Genomic DNA, 19635 nt, shown 5'->3' on the forward strand with positions numbered 1-19635 from the left:
TGGTTAACCTGCACTCCTAAACTTCAGCTCTCAACATAAACAAATAAAATTGGCACGAACAACAGGCGCCACGCTAAAAACACTATTTAGCATACTACATAAACTCATTTATGCACAAAAGGGTTTTCCTGTGCTAAACGCATGACAACAGGACTTAATATGTGGCAGGAGGAGTTTCTCAGAGACATTTGGTAACAATTTCAGCTAGAAGAAGCAGGGGGTATAGGCCCTGAACACCTCATTAACCTGATTGGCAACACATCAGCACCTGGGGACATTAGCTGATAAACAACCATCAAGACACATTCTGAGGGAGAACCCTGCTAAAAATACACTGCTAAATACTTTCCTCCCTTTAATCACCCTCAAACTGTGCTTTTCTTTTCCCTACAGCCAAAGACGTTGTATGAAGAAAACCGCTAACACCTGAAGAGCAAGTCTGGAAAACTCGTGTTACGAGCGTTCGGCTAAACTCGCACGAACATTTAAAATAAACGACATTGTTAGAGTTCAACTCAAACCGACACGACTTAATTCGTGTTTCTTCTATCCATCTTTGTGATATTTCACCAAAAATATCTCTACAGGTTTAGAAACCGTTTTAGCAAACTCTCAAACATTTTTCAACATCCAAATTTTTTAAATGGATACATTTGTTAAACAAACAAGAAAAAAAAATTGCTTCATTTAAAATAAAAGTACCATTCAAGTGTTTTCTTATTTCTCTTTTAATTTATAATGCTCAGAGGGGATTCATTTATTTAAAAACAAAAAATAATAAGTTACAGTGAAACACTGCTATAATTTAAAATACATTTTACTAGATACTAAAATAAAAAATGGTTCATTAATTGATTAGTATCATTACTCCGCAGTACGTCACTAACCTACTTCTCAAAAAACATTTGATGTTAAAACCCTAGAAACAGAGATACATTTTTTTAATTTGAAATAGAAATCTCTTAAAACATTATAAATATATTTGCATATATTGACTTACCAATTTTAATGCATCCTTGCCAAATAAAATTTACTTTAAAATGTTAATTTGTCAAACTTTTTGTACAGTCGTGCATGTCTTGACTTTTTAATTCAGCTTTAACTCGGTTTATAAAAGAGTAAGCGACCAAGGGTTTAATCTTTAGGATTTTATTAAAATACCTTGTGGAATTTACCATCAGGTTACCATCACAAACATGATTGTTTTCTAATAAAAAAGTAAACAAAAACAAAAGTAAAGCTTAAGAGCCTAGGTACAGGATTTTTTTTTTTGTGGTTTTTACTTTTTTTTTTTTTTTGCAGTCTGGTGATGGGGAGAGGAAAAAAAAAATCAATTCACAACAAAAAGAAGGTAAGAGAAAGGAATAAAAAGTTCACATGTTGTAAAAATACATTTCCCAACTTTAACGTTACACGCAGTTCTATTAAAACATTCATTCTTCTGTTGTTAGGTGTCAGTGTGACAAATACGCAAAAAGTAAGGAGAAAAGAGCGATAGAAAGGAAAAAATATCACAGAAGGACACTCACTGCTGAAAGATGGACTGTGTAGGAGAGCTCTGGAGACCTACAACGTGATCTTCATTGGGATGGAGGAAGAGTGTAACTGGCGGCTGTAGGATATGTGTGTATTAGAACCCTGAGAGAGAAACCGACTGCTGCGAGTCCATATCTGTCCTCTCCAGCCTCCCTTCACGGACTAGATCTAACCACATCGGCGGCTCCTGAAAGGGTCTTTCATAGTGCCTGAAAATTTCACACCTCAAAGTCAAAGCCATTTGTGTTCTCCAGAAATATGCATTGAGCACGCAGAGCAACATATGGCTAAAGAAAACAGCCTCCTCTCTCTTGCATGTGTGTTTGCGGGATGGGGGGGTCGGGGGGGAGGTTAAAAAGAGGAGAGGTCGGGGAGAAACTAAAAAAACAAAAAAATTTCACCGCAATCTACGACATTAAGGCAGCGAGGGGACTGCAGGACGACGAGGGTGCCGAGGGCGAAAGGATGGAACGAGACTCATCTTGAAATGTTTCAATACAACATGTTGAACACTGAATGACACAAACTAGATCGAAACGTCTCATTTCTTGGTTTTTAAACACATAGTGCACATCTCATATCGAAGCTGGATGATGCTGACGGCAAAGAAACACCACGATAATGCTAGAAGAAACTCGAGAAATTCAAAAACGCTGTAGTACTTTACAGAGCAGCTATAAAGTCTTGACGAGAATAAAGGGCATCACTTCAGTCTAGGAAAAGCTGCACGTCACTCAAAATTCAACATCAAAACGTTGGCCAATGGGAAGCGAGGGGGGAGGGGCCTGACCATCTCGTTATCATGCACGAATCCGTTAGGGATTGAGGATTTGGGACACTTACGACAACATCGGCTATCAAGAACGCATCCTCAATCGCGTAGCTTCAAACCTCCTCCATTGATTAGCATACATCTCGATGAAGACGTGAAACTGTGCTCCTTTATACAGAAGAAAAAAAAAAACAAACAAAAAACAAACCAAAAAAAAAAAAAAAAAAAAAACAGATCAAGAACTTCCTAAAGCTAAAGCCTGAGATTCAAACTACGGCTAATGAAACAATATAATAGACATCCTATGCTTGGAGGGGGAAAAAAAAAAGAAAGAAAAAAAAAACGCTTTATTTTGTCATTTGCGAATAACTGACGCACTGGATAAGCAGTCACACACAGTCACATACATGCTGACGCATACACACCCCCTCAGAAATAGGAACCTATGATCTAAAAAAGCTGTACAAAGCGAGAAAGTTGAGCATACATTCAATATCTGTTACTGAGGTACTAGAAAGGCCTTTCTCTTCAGACAGAACGCTTTCCCGAGACACTCTCCTACCTTCTTTGGAAAGCAACCAGCGTTCCAGTGACCTAGCTTTTACATTCTTTCCACCTTATCTTCTGTGCTCTAAATGGTGAAAACGCAGAGAAAACGAAGGCCGATATCATAGAAGACGCCTGTGAAAATGTCAAGCTCGGGGTATATGACCTGCTCTAATTCGGCGCGGCGCAGAGCCGCCACATCACCCATCCTGAGTATCTGGAAGTGCGTGTCGACAGATGGTGCGGCCCGCAACAGGTCTGAGTTTAAACCTTCACGAGAGGCTCTCTGCGCAAGCGTCGGCTGAGCGGGGATGGATTCATCAGCCGTGAACCTGAGGGGGAAGCGACTTGTCGCCACCTGCTGGCCTTCAACGCTACTGCAGCCTCCGGAGCACCAGGACTTCCTCACAAAAAGGTGGATGAAGCTCAGTTGGTCAGGCCTGCATGAAATTGTGTGAGTGTGTGTTAAGAGTTTAAGTGCCTTGTGGGAAGGAGGAAGGGCGGGGCAGACGGGCGGATGCGCTACACAGTGATTTCATGGGAACTGATGGAGGACGAGCGTGCCTCGCCGCGTCACAAAGAGAAGAAGGCCTAATCGGAAAAAGGAGGCACAAGGAGGAAGTACAGCAAGAGATAAATCCAGGACAGAGACAAGATATGGAAAACAAGGCATATATTCTTCAAACGGCTACGAATACACAAAAAGGTGCCAATGTTATCAGCTTAGCTATGGTGGATCTCAGTATGAGAATTGTAAAAAGAGCATCTTTTTTTTTAAGGGTAGGTTTAGGGTGTCAAATCTTTGCAGATATGTCTCAAGTTAGCGATGTTATACACTATGAATATGGCTTTGTTTGAAATTTTCCCATTTTTGAAAACGGCTGCCTATGAGCAATCTCCTAACGTCGTCATTATCGTTCACAAGCAGCTCACAAAAAAAAAAAAAAAAAAAAAAAAAAAAAATCAAGTCGGCCATCACGAGACTATGGAATCTCACGTATGCGTTTTCAATGACACTGTTGTGCAGACCTCAGGCGTTACGGGCGCTGTAAATCTTGTGACTTAAAAAGTGGAGCACATGACCAAACCCCCAACAGCTCTGGGGGTCAAGCTCTTGCATTCTGCAAAAATAAAGAGAAACAGAGAGAGAGAGAGGATGGATAAATCTAGAAGATGCCTTCCACATGAAGAGAGAGTGAGAGGAACGCGAAACATCTGAGCTCTTCCCATGGACTGTTACTCTTAGCCACGGGCCACAACCATTAGCCTTGATCTCCGTTATTGAACACCAGCTGTGAAATAATCGCTGATGGCTGCCGAATTTAATCAAAGACGTTAGCCAGCTGTTGCTTTGTTTTGATGATCAAACGTTTGCTAAGATGGGACAGGTTGAGAAGGTTTTACAAATGTATGCGAGGAGGAGGAGGATGGGCAGGGGACGAAGAAAAGAAAACAAGGTCCATGCGTTTATTTCCACGCTGTTAAAACAGATAAGAAAAGAACAGAAATGTAAGAAACACTACCCGGAAACAAACTCCAACTAGTCCAGAGTAGACACAGAGCAAAGGAACTGGGATTTCGTAGTTTAGAAATAGTGTGTGTATCAACCCAATTATTGAATCCTTGAGAGAAGTTATTGCTTTCTGCCAAAGTGAACAACAGAGGAGACAGCGAGTGGAAATGAGGGGTACTTTCGGGGTACAGGGTTTCACTCCTGGGTTTGTACACGTGTTCTGTTGGACTGGGGTGACCCGAGGTCACATCGAAAGCAGGGGCGTCAGTCCCCCCCCGGGTGAGGTGAAAGGGCATCGATCAGGGCAAAGATGGAATGTGCTGGGATGCTATTGGTCGGAAGGGATGTCTCTGTCCGCCTCGGCCTTGGAGGGCTGCCCGGGCGAGGGGGTATGAGGCGGGTGTGAGACCGGGCGATGCCGTGGGCCAGAGGCAGAGATCCTGCCACAATGCCCTCCACTCCTGCCCCAGCTCCAGGCAGCCCGCCCGCTGCTACGCCAATCAGCCCCGCAGGGAACCTACGACAGAGACACCGTTTCACTCTCTCAAACACGCTCAGATACAGTAAAAGCTAGGGCTGTGACGATAAATCGATGCAGAATAGATTTGTGGATTGTTTCAAAGATCTTCCAAAGGCATCACGTTTCTCTCTGGAATCGATTCTGAGCTTAGAATTTTAACAGCAGATGGCGCTCTTCTCTACTTTTTTCTGTACACTCAAATGACTTGTTTCCAATGATCGGTGAGGTATAGTACACTACGCAATTGTCCATTTCCAAAATAGCGGACCGTACTACTTTTTTGGCACCCTTTCATTGGGGTACCTAAAACGACAACAAAAGATTGTCTGAAACTGATCACCAGGCTCTTACTGCTCATCTATCCGTATAGAGCAGCCTTAGCTCGGCTAGTCCTGACACTTGCCGCTGGCTCTGATGTCTCTGTAGTGATTAAACACGAGATGCAATTTGTTTTGGGTATATTTAACAGGCATACATGGTTTTGGCTGACAGTTGAGTCTTGTAATTTCACTTCGCCTCAGAATGCTTTTATTAATGCGAGATTATTGGACAATGTATTATTGGATTAATTCGCTTCAACCTTTTCAAATTTCAACAGCTCAAGTGTGTGTAAGGATTTGGAGACCAGCTGTTATTTTTCTAAAACATGGAGTGCCCTCTGCTGTTCAAAGGTAAGCTCAGAATCGACTGTAGAAAGAATCAATGTAATTCAGAAAATCTCAAGAGTCGATGCAAAATCATTTCTCGGTTTGCGATGCATCTGCTTATTTTCCCAGCCCTAATGGCGGTCGGAGGTGTAATTACCTATAGGCTGCGGCGCCATTGAGTTCAGAGTGAACGGTGGTGGCCTCCATAGACGGCCACTGAGAGGCTGCCATCAAATACTCCTTATTCACGCAGTTCTTCAGACTGTCTGGGATACGACCTGCACAGACACCAGAGAGAACCGTCTCATTCGTACCCATGCAAAAACTTGCCGCAATACTTCTGTGATTACTCTGGCATGCTTTGCAACACTTATTATGAAATGAACAATTCATAATAATTCACAGCAGGCATAGGCTGATAGTGACCACCTAGTGTTTTCTGACCTGTGATAGCTCTGCGCACCTCCCGCGCCGCCTCTTCTCTGGCCTCAATGGAGGCCTGTTCACTGTACCAGGATGTGTGTGGGGTACAGATAAGATTTGGGGCGTCCTTCAACGGTCCCTGTGAGAAACTGTTGAAGAAAATGGAGTGGTTGTCATGATAGGAAAAAAAACCCCTCCAGGTTGAGCGCTTTGACAGACCAATTGTTGAATGGGGATTAGAAAATGATTCGAGTAGTTAACGACAGTCAGAAAAATAATGAAAGCAAACAGTAAACGTGTGTTCCTCACCTGAAGGGCTCTGTCTCATGGACGTCCAGGGCTGCTCCCCGTATCCTGCCCTCTTTCAGAGCCTGGGCCAGAGCCTTCTCATCCACCAGACCTCCACGCGCCGTGTTCACGAGGAAGGCGCCCTGACGCATCTACAAACAGAAGAATTGACAGACATTAAAAAGGAAGCCAAATTTTCACCCAGCTCCCAAGCATTTTCCATTTCAAAATACTTTCTGTACTTTTCCAGACTCAAATATTCAAACCTTTCAAGAACTGTCAGAACTGATGAACTGTCAGAACTGTCAGAACTGATGAACAAGTTCATCTTGACAATGTCAGATCATTTTGATAGGAAGGTATGTAATGAATTAGGTTGAACTGGAAGTTAAGTGCTGGGCGTCCGGTCAGAGGAGAACTGACCCCAACTGAGTCTGGTTTCTCCCAAGTTTTTTTTTTCTCCATTCTGTATAGATGGGGTTTTGTTTCCTTGCCGCTGTCTCCTCTGTCTTGCTTGGTTGAGGACACTTAACTTCTAGTGATTTAACGTTGAATTGATTACAGAGACCGTCTCTGCATTTAATAAGAAATTGGTCACTCTCGTCATTATACATCCCTTGTACTCTTCTACATTATACTGTACAGTGCTTTGATGCAACCTGTGTTGTTAAAAGCGCTATATAAATAAAAATGATTGAAACAGTTGGGAGCCGTTACATTTAATAACAGCTAACGGATAATACTAATTTGGGTCAAACAATGCTCAATTTTCTTCAGTCTGTGGGGGTAAAAAACACACACTTAAGAAAACCTGGTCAGGTTGTGGTGTTAATTTTTGTACCAATTTTTAAATAAATTTTACTTGTATGAAGAACGTTTTTGGTATGTTACAATTTTGCATTAAAGAAATATACTATCCTGCACACGCTGATAAAAAAGGAAAAAAGAAATATATATCTGGTGTCTATATAATAATGTTTGGTTTGCCTGTATATAACAACAGACTAGCAAGCAGCCTGGAGAAACTATTCAGGTGCGCATGAGCATTTTTTTTTTTCATGTTTACACATTATAATTTCTAGTTTTATATAACCTATATCACTGCAGTCTTACTACAAAAACAATAAAAAAAAATATTTATAGAGTTTTAAATGCTCTATGGTTGTACCTCTGGTATCAAGGCCTGTTTAACAATTTAACATCCTACCAAGAGATGGGCTGATGGTACAATAGGTGTCTCAGTGTACATTGTCATCTAAGTTTAATGGTTTGAAAAAAAAAAAAACTTCTGTAATACAGAAGAAACGTATATAATATATAATACAGAATCCGAGAAGAAACTCAAAATGCTTATAACATACATTGTGCTTAATTAAAAAAGGGCACTTTGAATTCATTCAGTCGTGTTTGACAATCACTAACCATCTTTCATGAAGGAACCAAAAGGAAACCACACCTTTTTTTTTTTTTACAACAAGCTATTTCGGGGTCTTTTCTATCTAGCAGCACCCACAGCTACATTTTTCCAATCACTTTTTTTTTTATAACCACTTTTGCTACCTTTCGAGTCTTTATCTGTGGAGCAGAAAGTGTTGTAATCGAAATAGCTGTACAGAATAAACTTCTTCCCATTTCTCTTGGGTACCTAACGCACATGGCATGGGCAAGTTACTTAAAATAAATAAATAAATCACGCTGGACTGTCGACACCAACTGAGCCCAAATGAAAGTGTTCAATAACCAGCTTTCGCATAAAGCAAATGAATCAAAGAGATTCAGATTCATACCAGAAGCAGTCAGAGAAGTGGCTCTGACAGGGGCGTTCAATGAGAAGAGCGTGGCGTCTCTACCTGTTTGATGGTGAAGTCGTTAATGAGGTGGTGGTTGTGCTCGTTGAGGCTGCAGTGTAGCGACACGCAGTCTGAGTGGATGAGCAGGTCCTGTAGCGTCGCCATGCGCTGGAGCCCTAGTGATCGCTCCACCCCATCCGGCAGATACGGGTCATAGAAAATCACCCCAAACCCAAAGGCCTTTGCCCTCAGAGCAACTGCCTGGCCAATACGTCCTGAAAACAGCCACCATAGGAAAGTCTCAGTTTGGACGTGAGTAACCTCAAGATTAGATTTAGGTTTGTTAAAAAAACAATTATTAGATATTACAATGTGTGCTGTAGAATTAAATATATTTAAAACCAAGTTTGTTCACATAATATAATTGTGTCTGTTTATATATGTAAATACACACACACACATTCACATTTAAGAAACATATGTATTATATTTGCAATTATGCATAATATATTAATGCACACATACAATATTTCTTAAATATGTGTATTTACTTACATATGCTAGTAATGTCAAATTATTAATTTTGATTAATCACATCCAAATTAAGAGTTTTCTTAATGTGTGTTCTGTGTATGTTTATATATAAACATAAGCAGCATATATTTTAACTATTTTTGCATGTATACATTTGTCAAATTATATCATGTTCTGTTTATATATTAAAAATATGTACATTTTAAAATGTATCCATGAATGCTTATATATACACAAACATACACATTATGTAAACTAAAACGTATTTTTTATGCCATTAATTGTTTGAAAGCACTATTGTAAACAAACACTTTGATGCATTGAATCAATTTGACAGCACTAGAACAAACCCTTTGCAAAGATATTAAACAAACGAAGCCATAAAGTTTGGTGAGTGCGATACTAAATTAAAGAAAAACTGCTGCAGTTCTTGTTTTATATTTAGTAGTATAACTTATACTCTGGTTATTAAGTATAGAAGTTACATTTGCTCTCAGCCGTCGCCTTAAAGGGTCAAATTTTGAGCCCCGAGTAAACCGCGGCAGGACTCACCCAGTCCAATGATGCCGAGCGTTTCCCCTCGTATACGCGCCGCACCTCCGGCCACCTCCCGGATCTGCTCAACGCTGGAGGCACGGGTGCCCTCGCGCAGAGCCTGGTGCATCCAGGTGACTCGGCGGTACAGATTCAGAATCAGACACATGGCGGTGTCTGCCGTCTCCTCCACAGACGCGGCTGGCACGTTACACACCGCTATACCTGTTTGACGCAGAGACCGGTATAAACCAGAGGAACCCGTGGTCATCTCGCAACACGGGAACAAAACTCACCCAGCTCTGCTGCAGCTTTGATATCGACATTGTCAAATCCGCTGCCAATCCTCACGATGACTCGAAGCCCTTTGAACTTGTCCAGGTCGTCTCGCGAGAGCGTGATGGTGTGGTAGAGCAAAGCTGCGACAGCCTCATTTAAGACCTGCAGAAGCCAGACACCTATAGTTAAAATCTGTCAAACGGATTAGATTTAATGCTGTGACTTTACCTTCTCGTGGATCTCCTGGGTGGACTGGGCGTCACAGAAGGCCACGGTGGCCACGTCCTTCAGGATGGGCATCTCCACCGTACAGTCCCGACCGTCCAGCAGCGCCACCAGAGGACGAGGGTGCATGGGGCCATTGAGGATGGGTGGTCGAATGCCTGCAGGACACCCAGAATAACCTTATTAATCATTTCTCACCATATGGCACCAGTGTATACTAAACGATCACCCTATACCAAACGAGTAATAAACGAGTGATTAAAAATAACTAAACATTCTTTAACAAATGTTTGGAGAGATTTACCCAATAAATTCCTACATGTGTATCAAAAATGTGACTTTGCACAACAGCGGGGGCAAAATTTCGTTTTAGGATGTCTGAGCAAAGCCTGTCAAAGGTTTACTGTATAATTACGACCGCATTCCCAAACAGCAGGCATTCACCTCCGAAAACAATGACTGTATTTATTTTGTATCGTCTGCTCGCTCTGAAGCACAAGTAATTTATTATATGTGGCCCTGGAGCACAAAAACCAGCCTGAAGTCACTGGGGTATATTTATAGCAATAACCAAAAATACACTGCATGGGTCCAAGTTATAGATTTTTTTTTAAAACATTAAGTAAAGATCATAAATCATGAAGATTTTGTAAATTTTCTGTTATAAAAATATAAAAAGTAGATGGTCAGCATTCTTCTAGTCAGCAGTTCTCTGATGAAAACGGTGCCAATATTTAATGCAATATTTTAATGTATTTATTTAAATTAGCAATTTTGCATGGAAACTCGACATTTTAAAACCCGCTTGGCTTTTGGGTGCTAGTCGTGTTAATACACAACTGCAACATCTGCAACCAAGATTCGCTTCAAGGTTGATTAAACCAGATTAGGTGGTATGTATGATCGGTTGACTGATTTTAAAGTCCTCTAAGCAATGGCCAAAAGTTAAACTGCATTTATTAACTATCCTGTAGAAACATCCTAATTAACACATCATGAGAGGCTAAACCGAGACTGCAAGCATTGCTACCAAATACATGATTTGCATCAAAAATAAAGAAAATTCAAGCCAAACCATTGCAAATCCATTGAGAATTTCATAATATTTTGAAATGTTAGTGGCCTTCTTTTATGATCGTTACTTGTGAGGAAAGACAACAGCTCCCAATAACTCCAGGGTCCACCCCAACCCCCCCAACCTGACAAACGAAAGTGTGAGCAGGGGACAGAGGGAGGGAAGGAGATGAGGAAAGGGGGCAGGGAGTCTTCACATGACTCATAATGACCTACATTCAGCAGACTGGAGGCCAAATTATCTTTGTCTTCATCCTACTACAAAACCATCACTTCCCACTTCTGGTCTGATACATCACATATAGAGAGCTTTAAATACAGGAAGAAAGGTAGTGAAAATTCTCGTTTACTCACCCTTTCATCGTTTAATGTTACACTACATCTAGTGGTGAAATAAGTATTGTGAACATCTCCATTCATAGTGATATTATCGCAATAATGAATCACAGTGATGGTCAGAAAGCTACTTAATCGTCAACAAATTCAGAATAACTATTACTGAATTAATTATTGATATTACAATTGAGCCACGTTGCAATGTTTTGAACAATCTTTCACTTTAATGCAATCTGCAGCTATCAGCTTTCTGTAAAAACGATGATAGTTAGTCATTTACTTGCGCCTAGCTTCCATGCACCTCTAAGAAACAAAGCATCTAGTGGTCCATTTTGAGGACATGTCGATCTGAACATGCCTACTAATAAACCTGTCACTTACGAATGCATCTTTGGACATAAAAGCACCGTCTTCTATTGTGTTTTACACCAAAAAAAGAGAGATGCAGGCAGGCTAGAGGACATAGCAGCTGGCAACATGGTATGATAAACACTGACAACGTCCTTACAAGCATCCTTACAAAACAGAATGCTACAATTAAAGATTAAAATCATTTTTTTAAAGAAATATCCCACTCACAAAGCAGCACTGCATATACGGCACGTGTCGGGGACTTCACAGAAACAGTGAGTATGTGAAAGTATTTTAGCACGCAGCTTTTTTTTGTTAATAGTTGCACATTCTTTTAAATCGGCGGGGTAAAAAGCTGACATGTCAGACAATAAGGAACTTCTGCCTGTCACAGCCAAACACAGAACAACGACAGGAAGGACATTTCAAAGCAAACGCAAACACAAATCCAGCCTCGGACTAATTTCCCAAACCTACGACTGCGAGACACGAAAGGATGCAATAGGAGAACTTAATTGATCGGTGCCATCAGATTCCCATCATGCATCAGGATGTCCTGTGCACCACGATCATTAAACTGCATTACATAAACAGTGCAGCAAATGGCAAAATTTATCCCCGGCATCACCGAAACTGCCCGTTTTAAGAGATGCAATGAGGCGGCGTTTACCAGAAATATCGCTCAACGGGGTGTGAGATTCTGCTCATCATATAATTATGATCTCATTATCACACTGGTCTAAGAATAGCAGTGTGGAAACGGGTGTTGAACCATTCATCCAGGAACTCGCAAATCCCGAAGCCTATTAATACTAAAACGATGCTCGCGTAAAAACAGAAAGGGATGATGATACGAACAGCAACCCCCTACACATAGCGAGTAAATCATGTCAAGCGACCCGTGCATCTGAATGAATTCGCATCAGACCGGCATTTGACGTATTGTACACCGTGAAAGTGTGAAGGCGCTTAACTCGCCGTCGCTTTTACTCGCACACATGCAAAGAGAGCGCGCCAACCATGCAGAATTGACGTGCTACATATAAATGATGCTGTTTCCTGTCAAAATAACAGCTCCTTTGGAACTCCTCAGCTTTTAAGAACTGCCAGGTTTCCCAGTAGGAACTAACGCACAAACGATAATCTCATTGGCTGGAGCTCACCTATTATTGTCTTTATGTCGATTTCGGAAAATCTGTTGTCGAATGCACACAACCTGATTAACACTCATAAATCCAGCAGCTCTTAAATACTTAGTATTATATTGTTCTTAGTAGAATATCAGTATTATTGTTAGTTTTTCCTAATTTTTACAGAAACATCATTAAATACTACTTGATACACTACTTGATATAATGATGTCCCAATAAGCATTGATCAAACATACACATGCTGATATATGTCGAAATCTTATATAATGGCTCATAATTGTTTCAACAAGTGTTTACCAAAAATGCTTTAAAGGCTACTAAGGAGTCCCAATGCATTGATCAAGTGCTGAAATGTCAATTTATATAATGGCTCATAATTGTATACACGCTAGTTTATTCAAACGTTAACCGAATGCTACATTCAAAAACAGCTCGGACATAATGTCCAAGACTTTTAAATAAACAATTTCTACCGCTGTTCTTCAAAATTATGTAGAAGCAGAGCAAAACTGACCCTTTTCCCACATCACGTGCTTTAGTAAGCGTCAAATAACATTGTTTGAAAGATTAAAAACAATCTGGAGAGATTTATCCTGTGAAAATAGCTTTAAAATCAGACATTGCTTAACCATAGAAATTGTACTTTAAAATATTGTAGCGAGCTCCTCCTCAATGCGTGGTGTCATATTTCAAATGTATTATGGTCTTTTGGAATCAAGACTCTTTATAATCCTAAAATATATATCTCTCATCAGAAAGGTCCGAGTCTCAGGAATCCATATTTAGTTAATATGGTAATACGGAGAGAGAAATTTTCACGTGTGTGTAGAAAAAATGTAATTCCTTGAGCTTACAATGCTTTGGGGAAATGCAGCCCTAAAACGTACGAGCCAATGGCTAGATTCGATTGCCAAGGTGTCCATAGAGGGTTGAACAGCCATGTTACACCATGATTCTGAGCCTCGACGCCCCCCTTCCATCACTGACAGGTGTTGCTGCACTGAGATGGGGGTGGGGTAAGACGCCTCCGTGACGTTCACTAAAACACACTCGCGTTATCACACTCCCAAGCACGGCGAACGATTAAGAAGTCTTAAAAGACAAATATTTGCCCTCTTTCCCTCCGAATCAGTGCTGTGTGGAAAAGCACACACTGTGATGGCGGTTAAAAGAGCACGTAATATATAAAACAGGCAAGAGGACGAGGAGGAGGAGGAGGAGGGGGAGAAAGAAAAAAAAACCGGCTGAGCGGCAAAATTCAGTCGCAAGGAACAATGCAAACACTTATTGCTGTAGGGTCAGGGCGAGAGCGGCGCTGTGAGCACAGATGCCGTGCGTTGAGTCTGCGCCAGGCTGCATGAGAAAGAGAGAGGGCCGCAGCACAAGCATGGCCATGCAAACAATGCCATTCATTCAGCACTCGTTTCTCCTCGGCTTCACCCCCCTCCCAAACCTCCTCTCGCTCTCCCTCCCTCGCCGTTTCACCCCCCACATGGTCCTCACACGGTCTCAAGGAGAGGGGGGGAAGGGTGGGTGGATGATAATACAGCTGCACCACACCCTGCCTCCTGCCTGGCCAACACACACACACACACACAGTCTTGCTCAAGCTGCAAGGACACACACCAGACACGGCAAAAAATTTAAATCACGCTTGCTTCTGAAACCACACCCATGTAAATTACTGCATCTTCGAGGCAACACACACACGTAACACACACACACACGTAAACATCAAACAGGTAGATGTAGGTCCAAACCTTGCATCATGAAATCCACGCGCCTGTCTTCTCTCCCCTCCTCTCCTTCTATCGCTCTCTCTCTCTCCACCCTTTACAATCAGTGTCAGGCTGTTTCTGCCTGGCAGACTCCCATCTCCCATGTCATCCACACTGGCCCCTCCCCCACACCGCCGGACCAATCGGAGGCCTGGGCTTTGAGCGCCGGCCAATCAGCACGCACCTCCGCTGCATTGACAAGCGGCACTAGAGGCAGTTAGGCAGTTGTTGTTTTTTAAAGAGACAGAGTCTCGTTCCGCTCACATCTACATGACCCCGCTCTTACGAAGGAACACCGCGGTTTTCCTCAGCACCCGCCCCCTCCGCTCTCTCTTTTGCTGTCACTTGGATAAATATCACTGCCATCTGCAGCTGTAGCCATACAAATGCATTTAAATACCAGGAAAATTATCAGCAAGATATATATATATAAAAAAAATGAAAACAGGGCTTTTTGCAATGCAAAAAAAAACATACTCTGTGCAAATGACACACTAAATATTCTCACAGGATGCTATCTGCATACAAAACGACTCGCTTTGCTTAATAGAAAGGTTTGACCCGAGGCGACCGCTGATGAGACTCGCAACAGACAGCGAAGCTGCCTCTTACAATCTCTATGTAAATTGCTTAACGGCACAAGACACTCTCCCTATTTGAATTAGCATTTAAAATGCCACAATTAAGCAATAACATACAATAGGCGGTGCCATATGGTTAACACTGTCATTGCAAAGGGCACAAAACAGGCTAAGGTTGGAAATCGAGAACCATTTCCATGTCTTTTGCTCTCGCCTTCAGCCGAAGTGGAATTCTGTATTCTTGCTTTGGGTAAACGCTTCATTCTCATCTTTTAACACAGCACAACCTTTAAAGCCTTTTTAATGTAACAGTGCATTGTTAAAATGCATGATTATCAAAAAGAAAAATATGGCTGGAGCTTGGTTCTTCTTTTAATGCGGATTAAAACCTGGTAATTTATTTTATATATATATCTATATCTATATATATATATCTATATATCTATATATATATATATATATATCTATATATATATATCTATATATCTATATATATCTATATATATATCTATATATATATATATATCTATATATCTATATATATATCTATATATATATATATATATATATATATATATATATATATATATATATATATATAATTATGCACAATTTTTTTTCAAAAATATTTATTTTACTTAAGCAAACTTACTTTCCATTTTGAACAAGCCGTACAGTCGTCTTTTTTTTATTACAATACAAATTAACTACACGCAGGCTTTAAAGTAATCATATAGCATGCAAAAAGATGTCTTTAAAAAAAAAAACAGATCCTTTTTAAATGCCTTTTATATCAACTGCAATGTTACAGGGCATGCAAATGCAGGCCAAAACTTGATAAATCACATTTTTGACGCTTCCCCAAGTTGCAACCTGATGCAGAAATATATATCTAAAAGTCTTAATGTAATGCCAAATAGATGCTGCACATTTACGAACCCAGACATGCAACTACCACCCATCAAACACCGGGGCCATCGATTAAAATTTTAGCGAGCAAGTCTAAAGTCGACATCTACATCAGCGTCGTCAGAGTTCCTCTTTAATGACGATTAGCTACACCTGCCAAAACACAAAAGAGACCGTAATCTACAGCCTGCCCCTCTGTGCTCATTACACACCTCCAAATGAGCATCTTTATTAGAGGACACTACATTTGCCAAATATAAAGAAGTCGCTCTGCATAGATTGTATCGCAGTTTAACGGACAGGAGTTCCATTCATTCAGCAGCGCAGAGCTATTTAATACAGCGCGCATGTTTTTAATAACAGCCACTTGTTTCACCACACGCAGACAGGAAGGAGAAAAGATAAGAAAACAGAGCTCAAACGTGTCTTGTACCTGCCAGACAATCAAGACATAGCCATATCACCCATCCATCACTCAGTGTCTGTCAGTTCACAGAAGACACTGACAGTGCCAGAAGATTCACTCAAGGTTGACAAACATAAAGTAATGAATCACTACTCCATTCAATATGTATCGCCCTAAATGTGCGCAAATGTTAATAAAGAATCTCAATAAACTACAGCGGCAAATTACAAAGACTGAGCCAAAAGCTTCAAAATGCAGTTCTTTCCAGGCCTGTGCAAGCGAAAGCCAAGACTGCATTGTCAACCTAAAGATAAATAATTGTATAAATTAACCCGCAGGTATCTACGGTTAACCCGCGGGTCGCCTACTTTCCACAACCAGATTGTGCTTTCTCTCCGCGGATGTAAAGCGGTGCAAACGACGACTAAACGTCTTCTCACCTTCACAGATGCGGTCCAGTCTCTGCCGCTTCACTTTGTGTTTGTCCATCAGAGCCATCGACTGGAAGTTCTTCGGCAAGACCAGCTACGGCCACAACACGACGAAAGAGGAGGGGGGGGCGCAGCACAGAGTTCGGTCCGGAAGCCGCCCAAATCCTGGAAACACCTGCGAAAGATCCAGTTCACGCGTTCAGATTCAGACCGAGAGCGACGCGTCGTGACAAATGCCTTTCGTCTGGTGTGAAACGCTACTACGCTTCACGGGAAAGGTCATAGGTCACCCACAAGTGACTGATACCGAGAAAGTGCCGGGAAGATAACCAACTACCCACCTGATGACGTCGAAGCCAATCGACTACTCCGCTGACGTCACGGTCTTTACAATGGCAGCTGAAGGGAAGGAAAAAAAATAAACCTTAGCGTTAAACAAGCAAGTTATAGTTATAAGCAAGAACAGCAAGTGGTTTAGTTAGTTTATAATACACCAAGATCCGTCTAGAAGCGTCAGAAAGGGAAATAACGCCCATTTCTTCACTAGCGTTAATGTTGTGGCGCCTGAAAATTAAACTCACTGAAAACTGATACTTAGCTAGCGTAAATAACTTCGTGAAGAGAAAAAACGGACACATAAAAAAAAGCGTTTACACAAACAGCACTATTTAACGCGTACGCTTTGAGCGCTCGTTTGAGGAAAACCGGGGTCGTTAGCTTCAGTCTCATTTCTTTGCATTATGGCTCTCTCCGGTTGCTCGTTAAGCATGTCTGTGTAAAGTAACCGAGGACCGAAAAGACGAGCAGAAGAGCGCAGAAACTGTGCGAATTATTTGTAAATCTCGCGAAGCGGTTTTTTGCCGCGCCGCGGTCAGCGAGCTCGAGGCGGACGGTTAGGTTAACGGTCCAAACTCGCGTTAAACCGACTAAACTAACAGTTTAGTCGATATTAACTTTCAACGGGGCGTTTTAGTTCTGTCGCGGCGCTCGCTCGCCGCAAGTTCTTCAGTTAGCGCTGCGCTAGCTAATTAGCACATGCAGCAAGACACAATGCAACTACACAATTAACCCCCAAAAGCATTACACGAAACAATCGGAGCGAAACGTACGAGCTTATTCGTGGTTTTTAATCGCTCGTATAACTACATTCGCCTCTTGCTGGGTGGCTCCTCTGGCCGTGAACGCACGCACCGAGAAAGGCGCTTAGACTGGTTGCTAACTGAGCTACCAAACATTAAACACACACACACACACATAGTGTGAGAGAGGTACACAGTCATAATAACACACGGCAGTCTCGCGGCTCGCGCACACACACAATCGAGAGCGTGGAGCGAGTAACGCGTCAAAGATGAGCCAAGAAGCGGGGAAACGCGCGGCGCTCACCTGAAGAAAGCGTCTCTGGAGGCTGGTGCGCGGCTCGCTGTGGTCACGGTAGGTGAATCAACTCTTCCCCGCTATCACTCGCCATGAAATCTGCACAGAAAAGGAAGTCGAGGCCGCACAGACAACGTGCTGTGGAAAGAGCGAGCGTTCGGAGCAGAGACGTGAGCCCTGCTCAGACGAGCGCCTCCTACGGGCCGGTGCGCGGCGGTGCGGGGCCCTGAGCCCTGGAGCCACTTGGGCCCTGAGCCTGAGAAAGATTTCCTTTCTCCACGCATATCCGATTTACTCGGAGACTGCTGCGGGGGAAAGGAAGGGTTAGACAGGCCAGCCGTGCCCCCTACATTTGCATTAGGCGTCACATGATCACATACAGCCAAACCAGAAATTATTCAGAAATATGATTTTTGAAATCTATTAACTAGTGGGTTTATTCGTCTGGAATAAAATGTAACTCTGAGCTTTCATCTGAAAAAAAAAAAACTTGCACCGACTAATCGTAAAAAAATATATAAGTGCATTTCATTTATCTCAAGATGCACACCTGTAATGTTTTTTTTTCTTCTAAAAATGACCTAAATCAACTACGGCCTAATTCTGGCTTAGTCTAAGCCCTGTCTGTGAAACCAGGCCTATAGATGTAAGCGAGTATAGCAAAATAAAGTAAACCGCGACATTTTAAACCCAAAAAATTCTTCATACAGTGGACTACCAGTAAAATAGTGTGTAAACGTTATTTGACACAACGTGAGGTTGCATTTATTTTTCAACGTGCAGAAATTTCAGACTCGAAGTACGTTATTATGAAGATAAGTGTGTTCCGAGGCTTGTTTAACTCATGAATATGTGGAATAAACAGATAATGTTTTTTAATTTTTATTCAGTCCTCATTCTGTTTATGCTGGTGATCCGCATCAATGTATAAAAGCGTGTAAATGAATTTGGCCGTGAATTATTACATGAAGCATTTCCCCACAACGGTAGCTGTGGGTTAAGTGCATCAGATGCTTGAGGTAAAGCGTGTCAGTGATTCAGCTAGTAGTGACAGCAAGCGTTGTGTTCGAAAACAGAAAATACTAGGATGTCCTTCACGGACACTGAAGTTGTTTCTCGGAGGGTATTTTAAGATGCTGCGTAAATGTTTTTTACAAAACAGAATGAACCAAATTAGCTGAACGAATTGGCATGCCACTTAATATTGATATTCATAACTCGAATTAATATTTGTCTGTATTTTTAAACTATAATAGTCGGTTCTGAACCTTTTTGACGCAAACGATCCTGATATCTCCTCTGCTTTATGACAACGCTGCTTGTTTTACACTTCCTTAATGGAGACAGGCACGTTGTGACACGTCGAATAATGTTAAATAATGTAAACAAGATTTTGTGTGATGATTCAAGATCCACAAGGTCCTTAAAAACAACAAAAAAAAAATTGTAAGAATTTTTCTGTTTTTCAAAACACTTCATTCTGTGAGTGTTATTTAAGGTAATTGCAAAATAAAAATCTGCTATGAGTTACAGTTACTAACAAATAACGAGTAATTAAATTAGTTACTTATGAAAGTGCTAACGTTTAAAAAAAAATTCACACACACTCACACAGATTTAATTGATGTCTTTCA

The 19635-nt window shown here is 41.4% G+C and overlaps 1 protein-coding gene across 1 annotated transcript; it reads right to left on the bottom strand.

Moving 5' to 3' along the window:
• Positions 1 to 1133: 1133 nt before the first annotated feature.
• On the bottom strand, positions 1134 to 18190 carry LOC122358022 (C-terminal binding protein 1). The gene is given in 12 exon segments (XM_043257750.1): positions 1134 to 4781; positions 4784 to 4884; positions 5692 to 5812; positions 5979 to 6106; positions 6267 to 6397; positions 8096 to 8310; positions 9122 to 9328; positions 9400 to 9544; positions 9611 to 9765; positions 16634 to 16799; positions 16966 to 17023; positions 18011 to 18190. Coding segments are annotated over 10 exon segments (1347 nt in total). The 5' UTR covers positions 16692 to 16799; positions 16966 to 17023; positions 18011 to 18190; the 3' UTR covers positions 1134 to 4695.
• Between the last annotated feature and the right edge of the window lie 1445 nt (positions 18191 to 19635).

This window comes from Puntigrus tetrazona, chromosome 14, assembly GCF_018831695.1.
Source record: "Puntigrus tetrazona isolate hp1 chromosome 14, ASM1883169v1, whole genome shotgun sequence".
NCBI classification, from domain to species: Eukaryota; Metazoa; Chordata; class Actinopteri; order Cypriniformes; family Cyprinidae; genus Puntigrus; species Puntigrus tetrazona.